At 42.7% G+C, this 22,805-nt stretch overlaps 1 protein-coding gene across 2 annotated transcripts; it reads left to right on the top strand.

The window, feature by feature from the left end:
* The first annotated feature begins 6,881 nt into the window (after window positions 1–6,881).
* mapk6 (mitogen-activated protein kinase 6) lies at window positions 6,882–22,647 on the top strand. 2 transcript variants are annotated; one of them, XM_083912051.1, is made up of 8 exons: window positions 6,882–7,060; window positions 12,631–13,496; window positions 13,590–13,907; window positions 18,575–18,719; window positions 19,091–19,255; window positions 19,399–19,594; window positions 19,824–19,941; window positions 20,237–22,647. In XM_083912051.1, exons 2-8 carry the CDS (start codon window positions 13,260–13,262, stop codon window positions 21,329–21,331), a joined length of 2,274 nt encoding a protein of 757 aa, XP_083768177.1. In that variant the 5' UTR covers window positions 6,882–7,060; window positions 12,631–13,259; the 3' UTR covers window positions 21,332–22,647. The 2 variants fall into 2 exon arrangements, with proteins under 2 accessions (XP_083768177.1, XP_083768176.1); XM_083912050.1 differs by lacking the exon at window positions 6,882–7,060 and adding an exon at window positions 11,171–11,268.
* Window positions 22,648–22,805: the final 158 nt, after the last annotated feature.

Genomic DNA, 22,805 nt, shown 5'->3' with positions numbered 1-22,805 from the left:
AGTTAGGGACAATTCACAATAAGACATTAATATTGTACAACAAGAGGAGATTATGTTTATCAAGCCTGGTTGTAGCTGTTTTCCACCCACATTAACAGAAAACTGATTCAACCACCTTTAAACCATATATTTTCTAAAAACATATACTCCAGGTTGTCATTCAACATGAACTGTGGCATTTTACTTTTTTAACTCTTCCCCAAATCTTGTGAAAATCATATGGTGTACAGAGGAGGCCTTAGTTGGGTGAAGAGTCTGATCCCTGTTTATTACGCCTGATTTTATGGATGTTCTTAATCTCATCTCAGGAAAAAAACTCATTGTTAACCAATTCCTTTGCAATTCAGGAGAAATAGAGTGAGATAAACAGCTTTATGAATGGTAAGGGCAGTGTCCCCGTTTTAGTTCTTCAAAGACAAAAAAACGACATGTTTTTGAGGTTTTTACGCCTCTGAACCGAAAATGTCCTCAGATTTCGTCTCACAAATGTGGTCACCTCGGATTCATCTGAAGGCAGACGGTCCTCCATGCGTCATTATAATGAGAACATGCATGAGTCCATGCGCATACACTCACTTGTAGCAAACAGTGTATTGATCGGTCAAATTGGTATTTGCGCTGTGACATCACTGGAAGTGTGTGCGTTTAGACAAAAAGATAAACGGTTCAGCCTGGGGGGGGGGGGGGGGGGGTTGTAGGGCCTCCTCTGTCATCTTATGTAACAACAAATTCCCTCTATCTCCAAGTCTGATGTGCTCTTAAAGGGATTCTTAGGTGAACTCTGCACTACCCTATTCTACCAATCTAATCCTTCCTTAGTTATGCAGCCTGCAAAGAAGTGCGTAACATATACAAAGGAGAAGCCTAATCCCATTTCATTTGCATTTTTTAAATTATGCAAACTGTTTCTCAGCAGTGCAGAGGAGCAGAGATGAACCGAACTGCAATGACCCATCCACTAAAAAACTCTGCTCCAATTTATCATCCCACGCTAGGGTGTACTGTGGAGCATGTAGTGCAGCTGGGAAAACACATCCGCACATCTCCAGATTACCCAATGAACACACACCTCAGTTGGTCCGAGAGCTGTAGCGCTCCGTGGTACAGGATTACATGTTATTGCAAAACAAACCTGAGTTCAGTGTCCCCCTGATAGAGGACGGATGCAGTGCAGCCGACCTGCAACAAACCGCTATGTGTTTTTCCACTTCCCTTCCCATCACACCATGCCACAGTTAGTAGCACAGGTTAATGATTGATACTTTACACAGGCCAGTCGATAGACTGTCACAGGACTGCTTGTCGTGTGACTGGAAAAATCCCATTTTCAAAGACATGTCCTCTGTCTCAGATAAGGATCCTCTGCAGTTTTCGCGGCAGGTGGCCTGTGATGTCAGCCAAGTGATGCAGAGCAAGCCAATCCAAGCAAAGCATTGTGAATCCCTTTTATCCAATAATTTGTATGCAGTGGTGGGCAGATCGCAGTGACAGCTTGGCTAGGTCAGGCCAAGATTGGCCAGACAGGCTCCCCATTAGACCTGCCACTCTGCCGATTGAACTGAACATTGTGTGCTTTTGTCCGCTCTAGTGCTGCATCGATCCAGAAACACAGAGCCAATACAAGGAGGCCAAAGAGGCAGTGAGAGCAGCTGCAGCGCTATTCACTGACTGCTGCCACATTCAAAAGACATGCTTGAAACCCATGCTGGTAACCGTAATCCTGTTGACTGGCTGTGTTCTCCAACAGCCCATTATCGCTACACATCAATGCACCGTCCACTCACCGCCGCCGAAAAGGCATGGAGGCCATCATGCTGACAAATCTGTTTGAGTTTCAGGTTCAGCTCTGATTAATGCAGAGTGCTGCTGTTCAGCGCCTGTGACACACACTCTGAGCGAAGAGGACAATCAATCCTATAGGCATCGCTGGTGTGACCCGATTATAGACGTAGATAAGTGCTGATACTGTGGTTGCCGGGGATTGGAAACAGTTGCTAAAAGTCAGCGAATGGAAATGTATCTGTTGATGGAAAGTCTGGGAGGAGAGATAAGGGACATGTTATGCAATCGTTAATTAAGTAACAGGTTGTCTGGGAACAGCATCCTGACCTGAAATTACATAAATACACATGCAGTGGGATAGCCCCAATCTATCTCTTCAACCTACAGCCATATGTTCCCCAAAGGTCAATCAGGTCTTGGTTCCTGTGGTCCCAACATCGACACTGCCCGATTCTAACTCCCGTCTTAAAAAGGACATTTTAATTATTTGGCTTTTAACTCATTATGAGAGTTGCCCTTTTATATAATTGTCCTTTTTTCTTTTAAAGTATTTTCTATTTATTTAATGTACTGTTGTCAACTGTTGTTGCTTTTAAATGTGCTTTATAAATATGAATGGATTGAATTTGGATGCAGAGATGTACACTCCCTCAACAACACCAGTGTTTACATGCAGACATGTCATTCACTTACACAACACACATGCAGATCATTAACACAGGACCAGCAACATGCACAAAACAGAGACAAAAGCAAGAGTTATGAAATATGTGCAGACAGCAGAGCACTGATAATGATGACACAGGACCTCCTTTATTTTAAACCCAAATATTATGAGTAAAAGGACCTTGTAGACAGTAAGAAGAGAGTGAGAGGACAGAGGTGCTGAAGTAATATAACCACACATCGAGATAGCAGATATCATACACATTTTTTTTAATTGCAGCTTTTATATCTAACAATCTCGGTCTCTCTCTCCGTTGTAATGTGGCGGACAGTGTGTTCTCTGTGTAATTATCAGTTTTATGGTTTCTTTCAGACGTTGAATTGTCACTGTGGAAGAAATCACAGACTGCTTCTAACTTTGACCTTGTTTTTTCTTTTTTCTTTATCTTTATTGCTTTACGGCCATAAAAAGAAAAAAAAACATTTCCACTCAAGTGTGTCATCATACTTTTTTGGAAGTAACTTAAAAGAGATCATTGATCTCAACGGGTTTTTCCAGATTGAGTTGTGTTAAAATGACGATTTTGTCAAGTGGTGTGAGTAATCTTATCTTCAAAACATGATAGTTGATTTTTAGAGGACGTAGCCACACGCATTAAGCCACAGTGTCGGACGGCTGAATGCGTGCAAATATCTCGGGACAATTATTGACTCAAAACTGAACTTTGAAACAAATTGTGAAGCCGTGTGCAAAAAAGGAGCACCACTGTTTCTTCTGTTTGAGGAAACTGTCCCTTTCCCACACTGAACAAAGCCATGATGACTTTATTCTATTTTTCTTTTATTCATTCAGTTTTATCTTTTGCTTTGGTGTCATTTTTTAGAAACCTAAAGAACAGGAACTCTGGACGGAGGTTTATAGTCCAATGCTGTGGCGGCGCCAATATGTATGGAGCATTTGAGTCCAAGACAAATTTCCCTAAGGGGACAATGAAGTATATCGTACTATACCGTATCGTATTGTATCGTACAGCTTCTATTGTTCCAGTTACCATCATTCAGATTGAGAACAAGTCGCAGCAACATTTGATTTGATTATTACAGTATTACAGTTTGATTATTTCTTTAATTTTACTTTACTGGTTTCAGTGATTATTATAGCTTTGAGTACTTTTATCAAGTTTTTATTGTGTTTATCGTCTCTTTTTTTAAAACGTGTGTCAAAGTTGAATTACTCGGCTTACTGCAAACCTAAATAATCATCACCTCAGCTCTAAATTTAAGGTTGTTTGAAAGATAAGTTTCAATCCTTTGCAAACTCTTGCTTGAACCAATGAAAGTTGCTCGTTTTGCCTTGGAGATGATGCCTATAGGTTTGCCACAATAGAAAACAGTTATGAGTTTGAAGCACAACACACTAAGATTATACCTCCAGTTGTCAATGTGTGCAGGCAAGCTTCTCTGATCATCTGAATGTACACCAGATTAATTATCGGCAATTCCATCCAAAAACGTCAAAATCTAGGAAACAAGGACTTTGATTATATGTTTGTTGCTGAACCGGTTGAGTGGTTTTAAACACACACGAGCATCCGGGTGAAAGGTTTTCTGTATTAGTCCTGTTACGAAACCTTCAGATTCCAGAGTTTCTGATCGCCTTACGTCGCCACCAAACACCCAGTTTTATCTCTGACCCCAAACAAACACATTCAGTCACATCAAACACAAGACAATGTCCCTGCCAGATCACTTAATCAGGGATGCATTTTTATCATTTGTCTGAGGCGAGGAGCAGACAAAATAGGTTACATCACATCACAAAGAGGATTGCCCGTACCCCAAACACACACACACACACACGCACACACACGCACACACACGCACACAAGCACACACACGCAAACGCACGCACGCACGCGCACGCGCAAACGCACACAAACACATCACACACACACACACAAACAGAGCCCTGTAGCTCTAAGGATGCTCCGCTCACAGATGGTGAGAGGACAGCAAATCAAAGTAAGATGGTGCTCTCCTCTCCTCTCCTCTCACTTTTCCTGTTTATTTAATTGCTAAAGTGCACAAATGTCGGTAAAACATTAATTATCTGGGGCAATCTGATTCTTTCTGTTCTTCAAAACCTGTTTTTAATGCAAAGCTATTTAGTTCTGACCTGATTGTTGGCCATATAAAGAGGCTTTAGACATGGCACTCCCCTTTATTATAGGTACAGAACTACTACAAAAGTGATGCATGGACATGGATGTTTGTTTCTTTGCATTACAGTAATATGTTCAATTGATAAGCCTGTTAACGTTGTAGCTGCTTGTCTTATCTTATCAGACTGTACATCCCCCCCAGAGAGAAAAAAAAGGCTAATCCCAGGGCACTATTGCGCGTTATGTAATAACACTGTCATGTCCCACTAACACTCTACCCTCTGAGTGAATCGTTAAAACAGCAGAATGAGATGACCCCATCTGTCCTGCATGCAGTACCTAATTATCATGCAGGAGTGTGTGCAGATTCTTTATACGCTAACATTGCCTTACCTTTGAGCGCAGTTGCATAGGCATCACGGGTGCTGACGCAGGAAGAGAGGAACATCCTGGAACAGAAAGCAGTGAGGTCTTAGTTAATGGGTAAGAGGAGTAGGCTGTGTCCAACAACAACTCAGGCGAGGCCCAGAAAGGTTTAGAAATGGAGATATCAAACATGAGTGGAAGAACACAGAGCGACTATCTGAGCGTTCCACCCTCACTTATCACCTTTACTGTACATCAAACCACAAAAGGATGTCATTACGTAAATATCGCCCCTTGCACTGGAGACACAATCACAGGGAAGGGTACACTTTCTCAGTGTAAGCCTCTTTCACAATGCTGTGAAATACCTGAGTTACGTGTATTATGACCAGGTGTGTTTGTGTGTGTGTGTGTGTGTATGTGTGTGTGTGTGTGTGTGTGTGTGTGTGTGTGTGTGTGTGTGTGTGTGGCTAATAAAGCTCCTGTGTGGGTCAAACGGCCACTGTGGGTGCAAGAACTGCTGCTCGGTTCTGCACCCTGGCTTCAGGTCCAAGGAGACGGAGTGTTATATAACAGCAGACACTGTGTGAAGAAGAAGAAGCCACTTACAGTAGATCAGTATTAATCATTCAGACTGTTAGTGTTATAGATAGCAGGTCATCTTTCTTTTGTAAGTGGTTTTATGAAACGGTTTCGAAGAGCTCATTCGGGGTAATCTGTGATTAAGCAATTAATGGTGTTTGTCAAGTGAGTCCTTTGAGTGTAAGTTAGATTCACATGGCCGGCACACAAACACAGGTCTGCGCTGCAGGAATCACAGATCATGAATTAATCTCTTTGGTAGGAGTAATAAAGAGCGCAGTCAGAGGAAAAGGCAAAACCCAAAGCTTTGCCCTCATTTTCTCACACGTCCTTTCAGATATTTTGAAAACAAACAGCTGGTCCTGAGCCTGCAGCAGTCTGGTTTAAACCACACACACACATTTCCTTCAACCGTCCAATCACGCCAGTCTGGCGAGATACCCGCAACCTGCCACATGACAAGCGAATCAAGAAAGAACGGAGTCCTGCCAGCAGGACCCGTCTCACAGGCAGCAGAGAGTGGCAGACACCATGTGATGTTGTGAAAGGAAAATCAGATTTGTGAGGCGGGAGGAAAACAGGCGATCATCATTCTGCAGAGGAGATCAGCACTGACTCTCCTCTGACATTTGTAAGTTCACTACTTCATAAACCCCCCGTTGATACTGACCATTACAGAAAGCAATAAAACAGAAAGGCTCCCCCTCAGAGGATGAACTGCAAACACATAAAAGCGTGTTCTCGTACAGAGATATACCACAGGTTATGTTCTTTGCAAAGCAGTGGGGACTGTCAGGAGCGTGTGAAAAAGACTTGACTAATAACAAGATTCGTGCGTGCACTGTGATGTGACAAATATTTTCATTTCAGTCCAATGTGTTCGGAGGATTTTCCTAATCCAAAGACACGCAGAACATTCACAACACATTACTGCTGGGAAATCCTTTGATTCACGTTGACAGACAAAAAAAAAATCCTCAATCACCAAAACTGGATTTGCAAAAAAGTCTCGCACAAAAACATGAATATATTTCAGTGCAGGCCACAAAACATGGTTGCAGCTTGGACTGGACCAAAACTTGAAGAAATTGAATTTAAACACAGATCCTGAAATGAGAAGAAAAGCAAAAGAGAGGAGTGAGGAAGCAGCAGTGACAGAGAGAGACAGAGAGAGGTGACAGTGGACTCTAATGGTGTTCAGTCTGACACACTGACAGGCCAAGCCATACACAGAGCAGTCTCCTCCCCTCTCTGCCCTGGTCTATAATAACCCTCCATGGAGCTCCACCTCACAACCAGAGGCACATGGAACAGGATAACACGCCGGCAAAGCTCTGAAAATACAGTCACATACCCACACATACACAGGGAGGTACTGGACTGGGCTCTCCACCTGTCTGCCTGTCGAGCAGTGTTGGATATACAGAGTAAACTCTCTTGGATGGACTCTATTAACTCGTGAACCATGTTGCTCCGGTTGTCTCAGGAGAATGTCTGCCTCGGTAAGTAGATTTATTCTCCATAAGGGACAACTATAGGCATGAACGTGACTTCTGTGCAATGTAAAGCTTCTGTTTGAAGATGGGAAATGAATAAACACGGGGAACAGGTGAAACTCAAAGAACAAGTAATATGTGTCGTGTTGTAGTGAGCTAGAGGATAGCTATGCACGAATGTGGCTTAGACAAACTCAGATGCTGTGTATAGGTGAGAAGTGTTCATGGCAGTTAGAGTCAAAGCACATCACCAGCAGGTAAAAGCAACTTCATTCGTCACACAAGCCCATACTCAACAAACAAGACCCCTGGATTGCAACAGTACAGTGTTTGTTTTGTCTCAGACTATCACTGCAATACGGGACTCAGTAACTCTGAGTGGCAGTTATAGATGTCACTGTCATCCCAACTAAATGCCACAGACAAAGGCTTGATGTCAACTATTTGTCTTGTGATGTAACAAGGGGAGGCCTGCAGCAGACTTTGTACTGACACCGGTGGAGACACTCATTGTTACTGATTACAACAGGAAATGAAAGATTTTTTTCTCCAAAACAATCAAAATGTGAGTGAATTATCTTATGACCCCAACAGGTAGGGTGAGATGCAGCTTTACCTTTTTAACCTCCATTCATTCACCTGCCGCAGAGGACAAAGAGCACTCATATCTGGGCAAACAAGTGCCAATACCTTATCTGTTAATCTTATTTTTAATTATTAATGCAGCTTTAATCGGAAGCAATGTGCAACCAGTCGTCTTGTGAAAGGGGGACCAGAAGCCAGTGGGAGGGACTCATGTTAAAGGAAATTTTAACCATTTCTTAGTTTCTGACTTGTGGAAGATGTAAAGTGTCTCGCTGCATCTGCTTTACTGAAGTGCCTTTTGAAGCAACTGCACTACCTTGACCTCTAACCTCAGGGATGGGTCCAAAACTTCAATAAAGTGTCATTAGAGCATGATTACTAAATATTCATTGTGAACCTACAATGTGAAAAAACAAACAAAAAAAAAACTCTTCATGAAGTTTATTATTGAATAAAACCAAAAGTCCTTCCTTTGACATATAGAATCTCAGCAACCTGAAAAATTAAACAAGGCACCTAAATTGCATTCATGACACCTCCAGCATCTATGTAATCATGATAATATGAGGTTTATACATAACCATTTGGGATTGATGCACGAGACAGAACATCGTCATAAACTACGACCACATTATCACGTACAAAAAAAGAGATTAGGCTGCAAGGTAAGGTTATCGTGTCAACATTTCTCTCTCATTGTCCGACTCATAACAATAAGTCGCTCTCCAAGTCTGCCGCATCCCGCACAGTCCGCATGCAGCTCCATGCAGCTCTCCCTTTGCAGAGCCCATCCCGGCCTGTGAGAGGCATCTGCATTCTCGGGCACATGGGTTTCCACATGGTCTGCCTGCGGATGCTGATGCTGCGGCTGTGATGCTCCCTGCCCGCCCATCCATTCACAGCAACCACAGTGAGGGAGGACCAGACGCTGTGAGATAAAGGACAACAAACCGCAATCTGAACGAGGGATCTGCGCAAAAAAATACATGTAAATGCCCTGATCTATTGGCTTTGTTGATGTGAAAAACCCTCATGGAGATCAGATGTGAGGGCGGACCGCTGAAAGAGAAACACCCTGCGCATCTCGGTGCCAGATGGACTTTCTAAATCCGCAAGCCGCAGTGAGTGAACTGTCAGACACGATTAATGCAATAGTAGGCGTGCCATAATCTGAAAACATCCGTATAATACCAAGGGCAGAAACAAATCGTGGACCAATCCGGGAAACCACAATGTGCAAATAAACAACAACTTATGTAAGAACCGCATGGATGGAAAAAAGATGCGAAGAAACGTGTATCAGCCTATTTGCATGTTTTGTTGCGTTTGACTCCATTTTCGAACAATGTGGAATAAGAAACAGAAAATAGAAAAGAGAAAAACATAAAATGGCCTGCTGAGGTCTGTGATTCAGGTCAGAAAGCAGACTTAACCACCGTGGCGCCTGATCTGAAGCATTTTTGTGCAGGCACCTGTTTTTTTCATTGCTCCTTGGAGAGGCAATAACATACACGGGGTGTTCTTTAACCATATCCCTTATCAAAAATAATTTTATTCATATTTTAAAGAGCTGAAGAAAAAATGTAAGCAAGCTCTTTGTCTTTCTTTACATGTTTTTTTTCTATATGAGTAGCCTACCTTTTATTAATAGGCCTGTTTTTGCAGCTGTGGCTGAACTTTGTTTTCAAGGTGCTATAAAATTATACATGAAGACGATTGTGACATTCTGGTTTACAGCAAGGATGTTTGGTATGTGTACTTACATCTATAAACCTGTAAATGTTGAATTGTATTTTGAATCTACCGCTGTCACGTGATGTCCAACTAAACACATGTTTTCAATGACTGCTGCTGCTTTCAAGTGCTGCTCGGAGCTTTAAGTGGTGATGTAAAAAAAACAACTGCTTTGTGCATGCAGGGTCTGATATGTGACTTAAGACTGCCACGACTCTGCACTGCTAAAAGTAGCTTTTGTATTAGTCAATTATATATTTAACATATAATTAAAAAGCACTACTTTAACTAGGGTTTGTTGACGAACAACCATCAAAGACATGTATGCAAGAAAGGTGAGATGTTTGGAGATAACACAATACCTTAAAGATAATGTTAATTAATATTAAATCCAATTGGCAGTAAAGCACTAAAGGCTGGTTAACAATGCAGTACTGTAACATTTGAGTTGTTTTACTGCATCAACACAATGAACATGTGTGGCTCCAGAATATTATTCATAGATAACTGATAATTAAGGTAATATAACATAAAAACACCAGAGAAATAAAATAAAATAGTTAAAAACAAGTGGAATGACTTGCTTGTACCAAAATATCCCCTGCATTTAATTGAGGAATGAACATGACTTAAGTCTCAATAAATAAATGCAAAAATAAATGTATGAATAAATACGGAAACAAATAAATGCATTATTAATTGTATATATATTAATAGTAAAAGTATAAATAAAACAAATAAATAAAGGCTTTACATTTATTTCTACATTTTTGTTCACCTACATTTATTTATTTCTGTATTCCTGTGTCCATATGTGAATGAGATAGGATATCCCATTTATTCATGCATTTATTCATTTTTTATTTATGCATTTCTTAATTGAGACTTAAAGGCTGAATATGGAGAGTGAGTAAGACACCGCCATCTAGTGTCTCAAGATCGTCCCTGCAACAACAAAAAATCATTTCAGCACTCGGGTTGCCAGGTTCGTCCGCGGTCCAGTAGCCTACAGGAGACCGGAGTCTGTTTGAGTCTGTTTGAACCATCCCCTCCGGCAAATGGCACCATAAAAACAAGTATTGCAGAGGAGTTTGACTGACAGTTACCTTTAGCCGTTACAGCTAAGTAAACCTAAAAGTTTGCTTACCGATCAAGGAGAAACGTAGCCATTTCAGTGTGTGTTTTAATGCTGTTGAACTCCTTTATCTCGGCCCATTGAGTGAATGATTGGTCTATATTGACTCTAGTTTTTGCCCGTCACCAGTTTTGTCCACAGCTGCTGGGACAAATAAGCAGCTGCAGGATTGGCAAACTCCATCTCACCCAGTGCCAGCCTACAGTAGCTGCACCCAACAACAGACAACCCTGGCCGCTTAGTGGCTGGTAAAATGTAAACAGAACGTGACAGAAAGTCATTGTCAAACCCGTCAAAATATATATATATATATTTTAATTCATACTGAATATTTTCTTTTAAGGAAAAGCAATACTTTCATTCTGGACCCCTTAAAACGCCCCATAGTTGTATTTATTTTTAAACATATATAGCTTTTAATGTAGATTCAACATATGCAATTTAATGTGATAGAATATCCCATTTATTCATGCATCTATTCATTTATCTATGCATTTATTTATTAAGATTTAAGTCGTGTTTAGTCCTCCATAAAAATGACATCAAATGAACCACTTTACCATCAATGAGTGAAGGGCTCTAGTTTGGATATTTCCGATAGTCAGTGAAGGCGGCGCCGTGACGTCACACAGCCTTGATAGCTCTGCCCAGCCTCAATGGCGATTGCAACAGATCCGCAGAGCTCGGCGGCGGAGCGCAGTCAAACCTCTCCTGGGTTTGATTAACACACATAACGAAACCAATGCGACGAATAAGCACTGTAAGTAATTTACTACACACTATTATTTACATTAAATGTCATTTCCCCCGTGTAATTGGGTGGATGTTTTTTAGCCGTTTAAACAGAGGTCGGCTTCTTTGTGCTGCTGAGCGCGAGGAGAAGCTGTTACCACGTAGTCAGAAGCCTCCGCCAACAAACGGCTCCTTTGTTCGTGCTGTCGGCGCGTTTCACCTTAACGTTACGTGTGTATATTAATTAAATAGGCAAGTGTGTTGATATACGTGTTTTCCTTTTTACAATATGGGTTGAGTGTTATCGGCTGGACGTGTTATGCGGGGGATTAAGGACAAGTAGACGGAGCTCTGTCAGTAGCTCGTCAGTTATGTTTCCTTCCGCCAGACAGTCACAGAGCCGGTGAAGGCCAAAAATAGGACCTATACAGCTAAGAATAAAATGTGTTTTTTCCTCTAATGTGTTTAATTAAGCACCCACGGAGGGTGTTTATCTGAGCCAAGCCTCTCTGCGTTATCTCTCAATTTTATCGATACCCAAAAACCGGACTAGCAAGCGCCTAATCTGGGCGGGGGGAGGGTGAGTTTCCATTAATGTCACCACGTTTATTTAAGCAAAGCCGGTGAATGAGCCGGTTTGTTGTTTGTCTACTTGTCTCATTTTAATTTTAGTGTTTGGTTTTCAAGGGTCGAAAGGTTCTTGAATTTTGGATTAAGTGTTTGAAATGTTATGTTACACGTGACGGCATATGTTTGACCACAGAGAAGAGAAGATATTTGAGACTGAAAAGATCACTTTCTGACATTTTTGCATGAAAAACGACTTTATTAACGGATCAGATGGTTCTGGTTGTTTATAGGACAATAACATCAAATGTAATGTGATGAAAACGTGCTATAATAAGTATACTGAATATTCTGTATGTACTGCATACGAAAAGGTAGTTTAACATTGCTGTAAGGTGCTGGAAAAGCATGAAAATATACCTTGAAATGCTTGAAAATGGCTTGATTTTGACTTTGGAAAAATAGTAGGAACCCTGTTTTAATGCAAATTTAAGTAATGTTGAGGTTTGGTTACATTTTTTTTACATCAGCAGACTTCTAACTACTACTATTCACTTTGTTTAAAACGGATTTCGTCTCTAATTTTATAGTTTTTAAAGTCTGTCCATTATTTCTTTTTTTGCTTATTCCTTTTACTGTTTTGGTCTTTTAACAATTTTATCATGTAAAGCAAGTTGTGACTGATTGGAAAGGGGCTATATCAAAACATATTATTGTTTTTATTGTTTTGGGGAAGTATAACATTGTGAAAATACAGTCTTTAAACTCCTACGTTGAGTTTTTTTCTTACCCTTTTCTTTGTTCTGTTTCTCTTGTCTTTCAGGTTATACCCAAATAAAATGGAGGATAGTTTTGATTGTGACTGTGGCGAGCTTGAGCCACCTGATCATTGAGGGTTAAAATTTACTTTGAAGACTTTAAAGGCCAGACTCATTTCAGTTTTATAGATCAGGTGACTTGTGACAGGAGAACTACAGACAGAAATATAAAAACAAAAAAAAAGAAGAAACAAAATCACAGAAGCTGCTCAGGATCAGTCATACACTGAATGTATCGGCACTGTAAGGATGCAACTACATGCTTTTATAGTTTAAAATCGTCTCAGTGCATTTTAATCGGCATCAAAGTCCATTCCATCGCAGTCTTTAAACGCCAATCTACTAAAAAACAGTTCTAGATATCCACACATCCAGGATTGGAGAAGAAATTCAACTTTTGCATTTGATCCCATCCAAGATGAAACAAAATTTTGACCTCACAATAGTCCCCCACATCTGACAGGGCCGGCTAGGGGACTCAGTAGTCGTCTGTACAGGGGTGAGTTAGCTCAGCCGCTGAAGCAGCAGGGGAAATTAGCAGATAAACTCCTCTGTTGTAGTTGGACTTGTAACAGGCCAGAGACCAAAAATTAGAGATAGCAGGAGCTTTGTGTAAAAGCAGAAAACCTTCATCATGGCAGAGAAGTTTGAGTCCCTGATGAACATCCATGGCTTTGACCTGGGTTCTCGCTACATGGACTTGAAGCCTCTGGGCTATGGAGGGAACGGCCTGGTGTTCTCAGCAGTTGACACAGACTGTGACAAGCGTGTAGCCGTGAAGAAAATCATCTTGACTGACCCCCAGAGTGTGAAGCACGCCCTGCGGGAAATCAAGATCATCAGACGCCTCGACCACGACAACACCGTGAAGGTAAGCCACAGGGAGCTGCTAAAAATAAACAACAAGAATGTTATCTTGTTTTCTGGGGTTGAAAACTGACTTTCCATCTACCAATCCCACCAGGTGTTTGAGACATTGGGCCCCAGTGGTCGTGGGCTTACGGAGGACGTGGTGTCCCTGACAGAGGTCAACTCGGTCTACATTGTGCAGGAGTACATGGAGACAGACCTGTGTCAGGTGCTGGAGAGGGGCCTACTGTCTGAGGGCCACGCCAGGCTCTTCATGTACCAGTTTCTCAGGGGCCTTAAGTACATCCACTCTGCCAATGTGCTGCATCGCGATCTCAAGCCTGCCAACCTGTTTGTCAACACTGAAGACCTGGTACTGAAGATCGGGGACTTTGGTCTTGCCCGCATCATGGACCCACACTACTCTCACAAGGTAGGACCAGTCTCTGAGTAGCTGTCAGTCTTGTATTTATGATTTTTATGGGTTTCTGTGATGAGCAGTGTGTTGAAGTGCTGCAGAGCTTTACGATGAGCAGGCATATCAATGTTTCCACACTTTCTACCCAAAGATGAGTGCTTTGTTGCTCTGGCGCGTGATGTTTGTTATTGCCCAGTGATGCGGTGCCCCCCGGTGTGATGCAGTTTCACAGCAGGAAGTAAGCAAGACAGGATGTGGTTCCTTTTGGTAACGCCTCTGTTTCCTCTGTCAGGAGGAGAGAGGTTGTGGAAAACACAACCATGGGAACTCGTGTTTTTTCTTTCTTCCATTTATAAGTGCGTACAGCTCGAGGTGAAAATAGGCTCAGTTCCAAGTCTAAATATACAAATGAGTGGGTTTGTTGACTTAACAAAGATGAAAATAATCTGCAAATATTTCAATGTAGGACGTGCAAAATGCATAGGTTAGTCTCGAGCCTTCATCAGCATATTGAAGGCTTGAGGCTGCAGCAAATTAGTTATGAGCACACTGCATTCAAATTTATAAAGGTTTAGTTATATCCGAGACTTCATGTTTTCCCTCACTTGCATTTGCAGCAGTTCATTGCTCCATTTTCATATCTAATGAGTCAAGAAAACAGAAAAAAACTGTTGTGTGACACGTCTCTTTCCCCTGTCTTTCAACAGATATCAGCATAATGTTAACCAGGGCATTGAAAGCCAGATGTTTACACGCCCGTGTTTTGTCAGGCTGTGTAATGGTAGCAATAAATTAGGTTGCTTTTGTCTTTTAGTATGAGAAGAATATGGATCACCCAGTCTAATTGTAGCCAGGGGGAGACTCGTCATGTCTTGTCCTTGTTTGTCACCCTATAAAGGGATGAGGAAATTCCAGTCAAAGGCCATATGGTGGTGTGATGTGAGGAAATCTAGGTCGAGTCTCCCTCCCTCCCTCTCTCTGTAGCTGTTGGATCCCTTTAGTCAACACAGAGGCAGTCAGATGCTCACACGTGTCTCAGATTAGTCATTGGAGGGTCTGAAGTGGGCTCACGTGATGTGAGCCCTCTGCCTGCTACAGCCTCATTCATATCCCTTACACAGCCTGGATCCTGCCACAGCATACATCACTTTGAGACAGACGTACACACTTGTTTAGAACTGCTAATTTCCATCACTACTTTGTTTTTTGTTGTGTAGTCACATTTTCAGCTATGACTGATACATTTTCATGAGTCATATCTTAGGTGGAAACAATAGCTCTGACTAGGAAGAGGAAGGCGAGGGCTCACAGTTGCTCGGAAGAAGTGAGTTTCTCATACGGTTCAGTCACTGTAGCCACCCGCCCAATGTTACTGCGCTCCTCCCCTACAGCAGGGTTTGCCATGTGGGCTTTTTTCCCTCTATATAAGCAGTTTTTCCTGATGAGAAACATGCAGGCAAGTGGGTATTGCAAAGCTGCTTGACTGGGGTCAGCTCTCTTGTGTTTGACTATTGTCTGCCGTTGTATATCAGCAGACTACTGCTGCTGAGTTTTTGTCAAGGATACAAATGCTGTAGTCATGTAGTCAGACGGACTTTAATAGGCTTTCACCCTGCTCTCCTTTCCAAACAGCGTTGCTGTGTTTTGTCTGCCTCTACTATGATAACAATCGTGGCGTAGTGGGGGGAAGAACACAGACCTCTGGAGCAGCCACCTTTTCACGGCTCCGGTAGTCATCTGATTGAGTGTGCGTCTGGTGTCTCCAACCAAATGAGGCCCGTTTGAAATGAACCCATCACACCCACACTTCACTAGGATGCCCAGTGAAGCGTGGATGCGTTTAAAAAAACAGTTAGTTTCAGTGTTGGTCGGACATGATTGCAGGATCTGGGGGCACTGGGGGAAAATCTGTTTTCTCAACCGCCCTCTACTTCTGATAGGCTGGCTGAGGCAGAGCAGCTGAGTGCATGTGATTTTGAATAACGTTGTTTCTAAATAAAGAAGTGCTCTTTGCCTGTGAACCTCCAGTTTCTGGCATAGTTGTAATGTGGTACATATAGATTTGTACGTCAGTGGTGTAGGCACATTGCGTTTGTTCACTCTTCCACTTCCTACGTTATTGTATTGCTTGGGTTAATAAAAAAGAAACCCTCCATGAGGCTTTTATTAATTCTGGAATGGGTTTGTTTTTAAGTATACTGTATAAAGCTTGCCAAGATTACCTGTGTTTCTGTGATATCTCTCCATTGTTTTGAGAAAGCAGGCGGTTTCTGCCTGTGTGAACCATAAGGCCCTCCCCCGTGGTGGCCTGAGATCAAGAATGGCAAGAATTTATGTGCACTCATCCAACCCCTCGAAACCCATATTCCTCCTCCTTTCCCCCAGATAGCTCTTTGTCTTGTTGTGGGAGACTTGCTCAGGGCCTTATTTGAAGCTGATTTTCCAGTTGTATCCTGCACTTTTAACAAGAGAGGGAGAGCGAGCGAGAGAGAGTACTGTATGACACTCAGCCATTAAGGTTTAGCATTGGTTGTGCTTCAAGAACCTGTTCAGGTTTTACACATGGCTAGCTAATGCTTTAAACTACTCCAGGATAATAACACATTCAATACAGGCCTTAGCTGAGTGACATGTCTAATCTGTGTGGCAGCACATGTTTTAAAAGGGGAAATCCAGTCTAGTTTGTGTGTCACATCATATGAATGTCAAATCATTTGCTTTGAAAGTTAACAAACCAGTTGATGGATTTGTCTTGTCTTTTGAAATAAAGACTTCACATGAGCAACAAACTTGTGGGTCATCCAGATAATTCATTGATGTTGACAATGGTCTCTCTGCATTTCGCCATAAGTCAAAGAAGTTACACTTGTGTAAACTTGAAAATCTATTGCCTGCCCGTGGCTCGCATGACATTGAAGAGATAACAGGGGCATTTTCAGGAATGTCATAAAAAAAATTAGGTGGGGAGGTTCACTGATGTCCTTTCTTCCCCATAAGCGTCCTGCATATTATTAAAAAAAACCTCCAAACCACAACTTCAGCAACACATATCACATGTGACCTAATTATTCTGTCTGGCACCAGACTTCAGGATCTAACAGGAAATGCTGTGAGTCCACTTAAGACTTAATGAATTTCAGAGCCGTTTCACTTATTTTCTCAAGCAGCAAAAATCCTGTGGTTTCTCGCAGCCAGGAACAAAAAAATGACAGGATTATGGTGATCAGCCACAGACCAGAGTGGACCTACGGACCTTTATTATGGATAAACTCTTAATTTTGATGTGTTTTGAGACAGCAGTGATGACGTTATGCCAACCACCTTTACTGACATGTGATCAGACCTACTAAAGGTTGCTATGTCTAACCACAGCCAGACTGTGAGGGAGCCTTTTGAGTCACTAAATGTCAACCTGGTCTCAGATGAGGTGGTTAAGTTATTCCTCAACTATTGCCAGAGGTATTGAGGTAACTGATGCTTTAAATCCTCTCTTTGTGGTGAGTGGCTCACTTAGAGATCAGTAAAAGTAAGAGGTGAGCTGAAAATGTTCAGCTAATGCACTTCAATGCCTTCAACTGGTGGTCAAACTCTAATCTGCTCCTTTTTTTAGTTCAGAGTCCATCGTACACAGAATTGTCCTAGGCAATGACCTGACACTCTTCTGGCTAACCTTATCTCAAACCTGTGGCAGTGCTCTACTAAGAACAGCCATACTCACATTCACACAGGCCAGTCAATATAATGACTCACAAAGTTTCAGTCAATAGGTGCGACCTGCATTGTAATTCCCCTCAAACTCTTTACAAGCTTCCTGGTGGAAGTCCCTGTTAGACTAAGACAAATGGATGAGCCGGTTACCTGAAGGAAGGAGTCATGTTTACTGTGTATGGTGTCATTTAAAAAAAAAAAAAAGTTTTATAGGCCCATCAAAATAGGGGTGTGTATTGCAGTGATACACTCCAGGACCGTGTTGACGTCAAGTATTTGCATCTAACTTAGGTCAGAAACAGGAGCCTGGCTCAGTGGTGAGCCGACCATTTTGGTCTCACCACAAACTACCACTGCATGTGGGGGGAGAGAGGGCAGTGCGGGTGTTGTTTTACCTCCTCCCATCCCCCAATGTCCCAGTGAACACACACAGGTCAGTTTCCTTTGTGTTTAGTGTCCTGTTCCTGTGAGAATGGAGTGCAGATTGGTGTCACTAGTGAGCGGAGAGTGTGGCGGCAGGGGATTATCCTGCTCTCTCAGACTGCTGACAGGGCCTGCACGTGTCTGGTCTCCCCCTTTCATCTGTCTTTTCTCTCTGGGGTCTTTGTCTCCCGGCGTAGTTGTGTACGTGACCAGCAGGTCCGTCAAGGAGACGGCACGAGGGTTATAGGGTTTAGCACGGACCAGCAGGCATGGTTTGTTCTGGGACTGGAGGGAGTTTTGACCCCCGTAAACTGTGAACAAACTAAGTATGAGGGCACAGCAGTTAATAAACTACTTGTGTAACACATTTCATAAAACAAACATCTTTTAAAATACTCTAAAAAAAAAAAAATCCCTGATGCGTACTTAGGCCCAATAGGCTGCAGGGCTTGCAATACACTGGCCTTAGTCATGCGGTGAGGCATGCTTTGTTGTACTTTTTATTTGTTATTCCCACCTCACTAAATATGCCTTGTCCCCTTTGAACACAGGGCCATCTCTCTGAAGGTCTGGTCACCAAGTGGTACAGGTCTCCTCGCCTGCTGCTCTCTCCTAACAACTACACCAAAGCCATCGACATGTGGGCCGCTGGCTGCATCTTTGCGGAGATGCTCACAGGGAAAACCCTATTTGCAGGTAAATGTTTACTTTGTTCCTTATATCCAACTCTCTGTAACGCCTCATTATACCAACAGACGTTTGACGAGACATATGCTCATCCTGTTAGTCAATCTCTAGTCAGTCTCTGTTCAGAATAGACAAGAGTTGGCCCAAAGTCAGTCTGCTTTTACTTTCCTTATTGTTGCCCTTTTCAAATCCAGCTGGAGCTGAGACTGACTGTTCTTGTTTGTTGAAAACTGCCTTGAGCTGAACACAAGGGAAATAACATCTCTGTTCTCATGATCTGCTGCGCTCAGCCTGACTCAGGATAAATCAGTCACACAGATATTGAATGTTGTGTGACTCTTTAAAGAAAGTGCCTAATGTGTGTCTGTCTGGTGTTTCAGGAGCCCATGAGCTGGAGCAGATGCAGCTGATCCTGGAGTCCATCCCCGTACTGCGAGAGGAGGACCGGCAGGAGCTCCACAATGTCATCCCCGTCTTCATCCGGAACGACATGTCCAAGCCTCACACACCATTGGCCAAGCTGCTGCCCGATGTCAGTCCCCAGGGTGAGTACCACTTACTTATTCATTCAGAAGTACTCTTGGGTTCATAAAGTACTCTCAAACACAGACCAAACGTGGAGTCCGAGTCTTAGCTCTCATAAATCGCTTTTCCTACTTGAAAATCTCAACGTCCTTCCTCTCTGCAGCCCTCGATTTCCTGGAGAAGATCCTAACCTTTAACCCCATGGATCGTCTCACTGCGGAAGAAGCCCTGGCCCACCCCTATATGGCTGACTACTCCTTCCCCCTAGACGAGCCCGTCTCTCTGCACCCCTTCCACATTGAGGACGAAGTAGATGATATCCTGCTCATGGACCAGAGCCACAGCCACACCTGGGACAGGTAGGCTCTCTCACTTCTTCCTTCGCAAAGATCTGCTCTTTGTGACCAGGCTCACAGATGCAAAGCTATATTTTCCCAGTTTGGAGTTCAGCTTCAGTTGAGAATAGTTTGCTGTGCTAATAAGTTTAATGGTTTGTTTGCATAGTTGGATCCTGTACTTTTGAGTCATTTTGTTTGTTTTGAGTCATATGCGTGTCTGTGTACTGAAGCCTCGCTTTTTCTTACTTAGGTATCATGAGAGCCAGCTGTCAGAGGCTGACTGGCACTTGCACAGCACCCACGACCCAGAAGAAGTTCAGGTCGACCCAAGGGCCCTCTCGGATGTAACAGACGAGGAGGAAGTTCAGGTGTGTTTTGACAAACTGTACTTAAACTATTTGTATTCAGACAGGTTTATCTTCTGTTTATTTTGGAAATTTGAATGCTTATAGATAATGTGCTTCCCAAATAAGAGGACGTATACGTTAAGCATTGTTCTAAAAAGAAGACATGACAAATTTAAAACTAGTTTTGAGTGTTGCAATCCAAAGTTTTACCAAGTTGACAAGTACACAGGGATAACATGTATTGCTCCTGACTGATTTTAAACTTACTCTTTGATGAGATAACAAAGGCTAAATGGTGGCTGTTGTCTGTTTGCAGGTGGATCCTCGTAAATATGCTGATGGAGATCGGGAGAAGTTCCTGGATGAGCCATCCTTCGACTACTCCACTCTGTTCCAACCAGAGCGATCGTGGCAGGATGACCACCACGAGAACAAATACTGTGACTTGCAGTGTAGCCACACCTGTAACTACAAGGCCGTGTCGCCCTCCTACCTGGACAACCTCATCTGGAGGGACAGTGAAGTCAACCACTACTATGAACCCAAGCTCATCATTGACCTCTCCAACTGGAAGGAGCAGCAGAGCAAGGAGAAGGCGGACCGCAAGGCCAAGAGCAAATGTGAGAAGAACGGGCTGGTGAAGGCCCAGATGGCGCTGCAGGAGGCCGAGAAGACCCAGAGTCCGATTGAGAAGGACAGCGAGCAGGAGAAACATCAGACAGAGAAGCCCCAAAGCCAGCAGAACCAAGGCTTTGACTTTGATTCCTTCATTGCCAGCACCATAAAACTGAGCCTGCAGCCAGAGCCCTGTCAGGAGGTGGCCCTGCTCAATGAGGTGGGCCTCCTGAACGAGCTCAACTCTTCCGTTTCCCAGCTGGAGGCTCCACGCACCGGCCCCATGTCCAAGTCCATAAGTCAGGAGAAGGAGGAGAAGTGCCTGGTAAACCTCGCGCAGTTAGGCGGAGGAGGATTGGGAGTTGTCGGCGGGGACGGTGTCTGGCCCGCTCACCCTTGGGAGAGCTTCGGCTCCGGGGAGAGAGTCGGGGAGAACGGCTGTTTAATAGATGAAGCATGCTGGGACATACGCAAAGAGGACCAGCTCCAGAAGGAGAGCACTTACACCAGCTATCTGGACCGCCTGTTCAGTCGGAAGGAAGAGGGGGCCGGAGAGACTGTGGCCAGCTCAGAGATGGAGCCCTCGGAGGTGAGAGAGCTGGACGAGAGCTTCCTCGGCAGGAACACAGAAATTGTGCTTAATATGCAGCTGGACTCTCTGGCCCTGCCTGGCTTTGACAGCACCGATGACTTGCCTCTAAAATCCATCCAGGCGTCCCTAACCCCCTGCGCTGTCAAATGCTCCCCACAGATCGCCCACAAAACATACAGCAGTATCTTCAAGCATCTTAATTAAAGAAATATATATCCTCCCACACAGTGCAAAATCTAGGCAGTTTTGTTTTTATGTTTGTTTGTTTTTTTAATAATATGGTATATTATTGAACTTGAATCATTTCATACCTTTTTTATTATGGTTACTTTTAATTATTATAATTTTTTAAGCGAGGGGTGACTTATTATATTTAAAGAGTTTTGGTCATCACTCTGAGCCTTGATCACCAGGCCTTCATGGGTTAATGTCTACACCCTCATTGCTGAACTGGCATGTCACTCGCACACTTAAGTACTGTATACAAACGGAAAGAAGGAGAGAAGTAACTAAAAGAAAGGAATGGTAGGAGAGGAGTTCAGATTTTTAAGATACAAGGTTTGGCTGTTAGGGTGCGACATAAGGAAGGACGGTGGATGCTAACATTGCTGTAGGCATTTAAAGTGCTTTCAAACAGCCTTTCCTGGGACAGGATACAAACAAAAAGAGGGGATGGGATGTCCTTTTTTTTATTTTTCATTTATGATATTTCCCCCTGAAGAAAGCTTCCTTAATAACCCTTTCATACTGTAATGTTATCTGACACATGATGCCAGCAGCAACCATTATCGTAGGCGTTAATGTAAATGTGTTATCTACCTCAAGGTAACAGCCGCGAGAGACACTCGAAGCCGCACTAGTGCTTTACACACATGACCATCCTCATACCATGAAATGAAGTGGTCGCGTAGATGAAATCTGTCTCACTTTAGCATTTAACATAGTGAGGTGTTTCAGTAATCATTATTTATTTCTAGCAGATGTGCGATATTTATTTTATCAAAATGTGTTATTTCAATGTGATTATTGAAGATCGAGGAGGCGGACAGACTTCAATTTTCATTTCGGCACTATATGGGCGTGTACGTGTTCTTTTGTTTTACGGTAGGATGCAAATTCATCTGTTATGGCCTAAAAGAAGTCGAGGCTTTCCATTTTCCACCGATATTGTCAAAATGGATATCATTCTTTTTGTTTTTTTATTTATAGGTGCGTTCTGTCTCTAAAGGAAAAACTGCTTTATGGTTTAAAGAAGCGCCTAAAAGTCTTAATTTTTTATCTTTTAATGTAATGTTTGACAAAAGCGTGCACGGAGGCAAGAGAAAGGTACATCAAAAGTAAAGTCAATGGTGAGTATAATGTACGTCAGTTTTAATTGTACGTTTTTTTTGTTAAATTTCTATGTACTTTTTCCAGGCAAGCATGATGAATTAGGTTAAGGTGTAGCATGTAGAACACTTATGGACTTTCTTTTGTAATCATTGGTTCCCCTGTTCTACAAAATATCTCAAAATAAAATTACTGGCAAAGAGTTTAGCGTGTCTGTCCTTTTTCTTACTGGGCATGGGTGACTCTCTGACCTCAGACGCTCAGTTAATTGGTGTTTTTCTCACTTTAATTTTGTTCGACCGCACGGACACGAGAGACTTGTTGGTGTAGAGGAAGTGCTGACTACGGC

This window comes from Echiichthys vipera (genome assembly GCF_963691815.1).
Source record: "Echiichthys vipera genome assembly, chromosome: 1".
Lineage (NCBI taxonomy): Eukaryota > Metazoa > Chordata > Actinopteri > Perciformes > Trachinidae > Echiichthys > Echiichthys vipera.
Note: the sequence above shows the minus strand (reverse complement) of the source record. Positions and strands in the feature narration are given on the sequence as shown.

Coding starts and splice junctions, on each gene's coding strand:
- mapk6 (XM_083912051.1), top strand. CDS start 13,260: ATGGCAGAGAAGTTTGAGTCCCTGATGAACATCCATGGCTTTGACCTG. Junction 13,497..13,589: donor ACCACGACAACACCGTGAAG/GTAAGCCACAGG, acceptor CAATCCCACCAG/GTGTTTGAGACATTGGGCCC. Junction 19,942..20,236: donor CAGACGAGGAGGAAGTTCAG/GTGTGTTTTGAC, acceptor GTCTGTTTGCAG/GTGGATCCTCGTAAATATGC.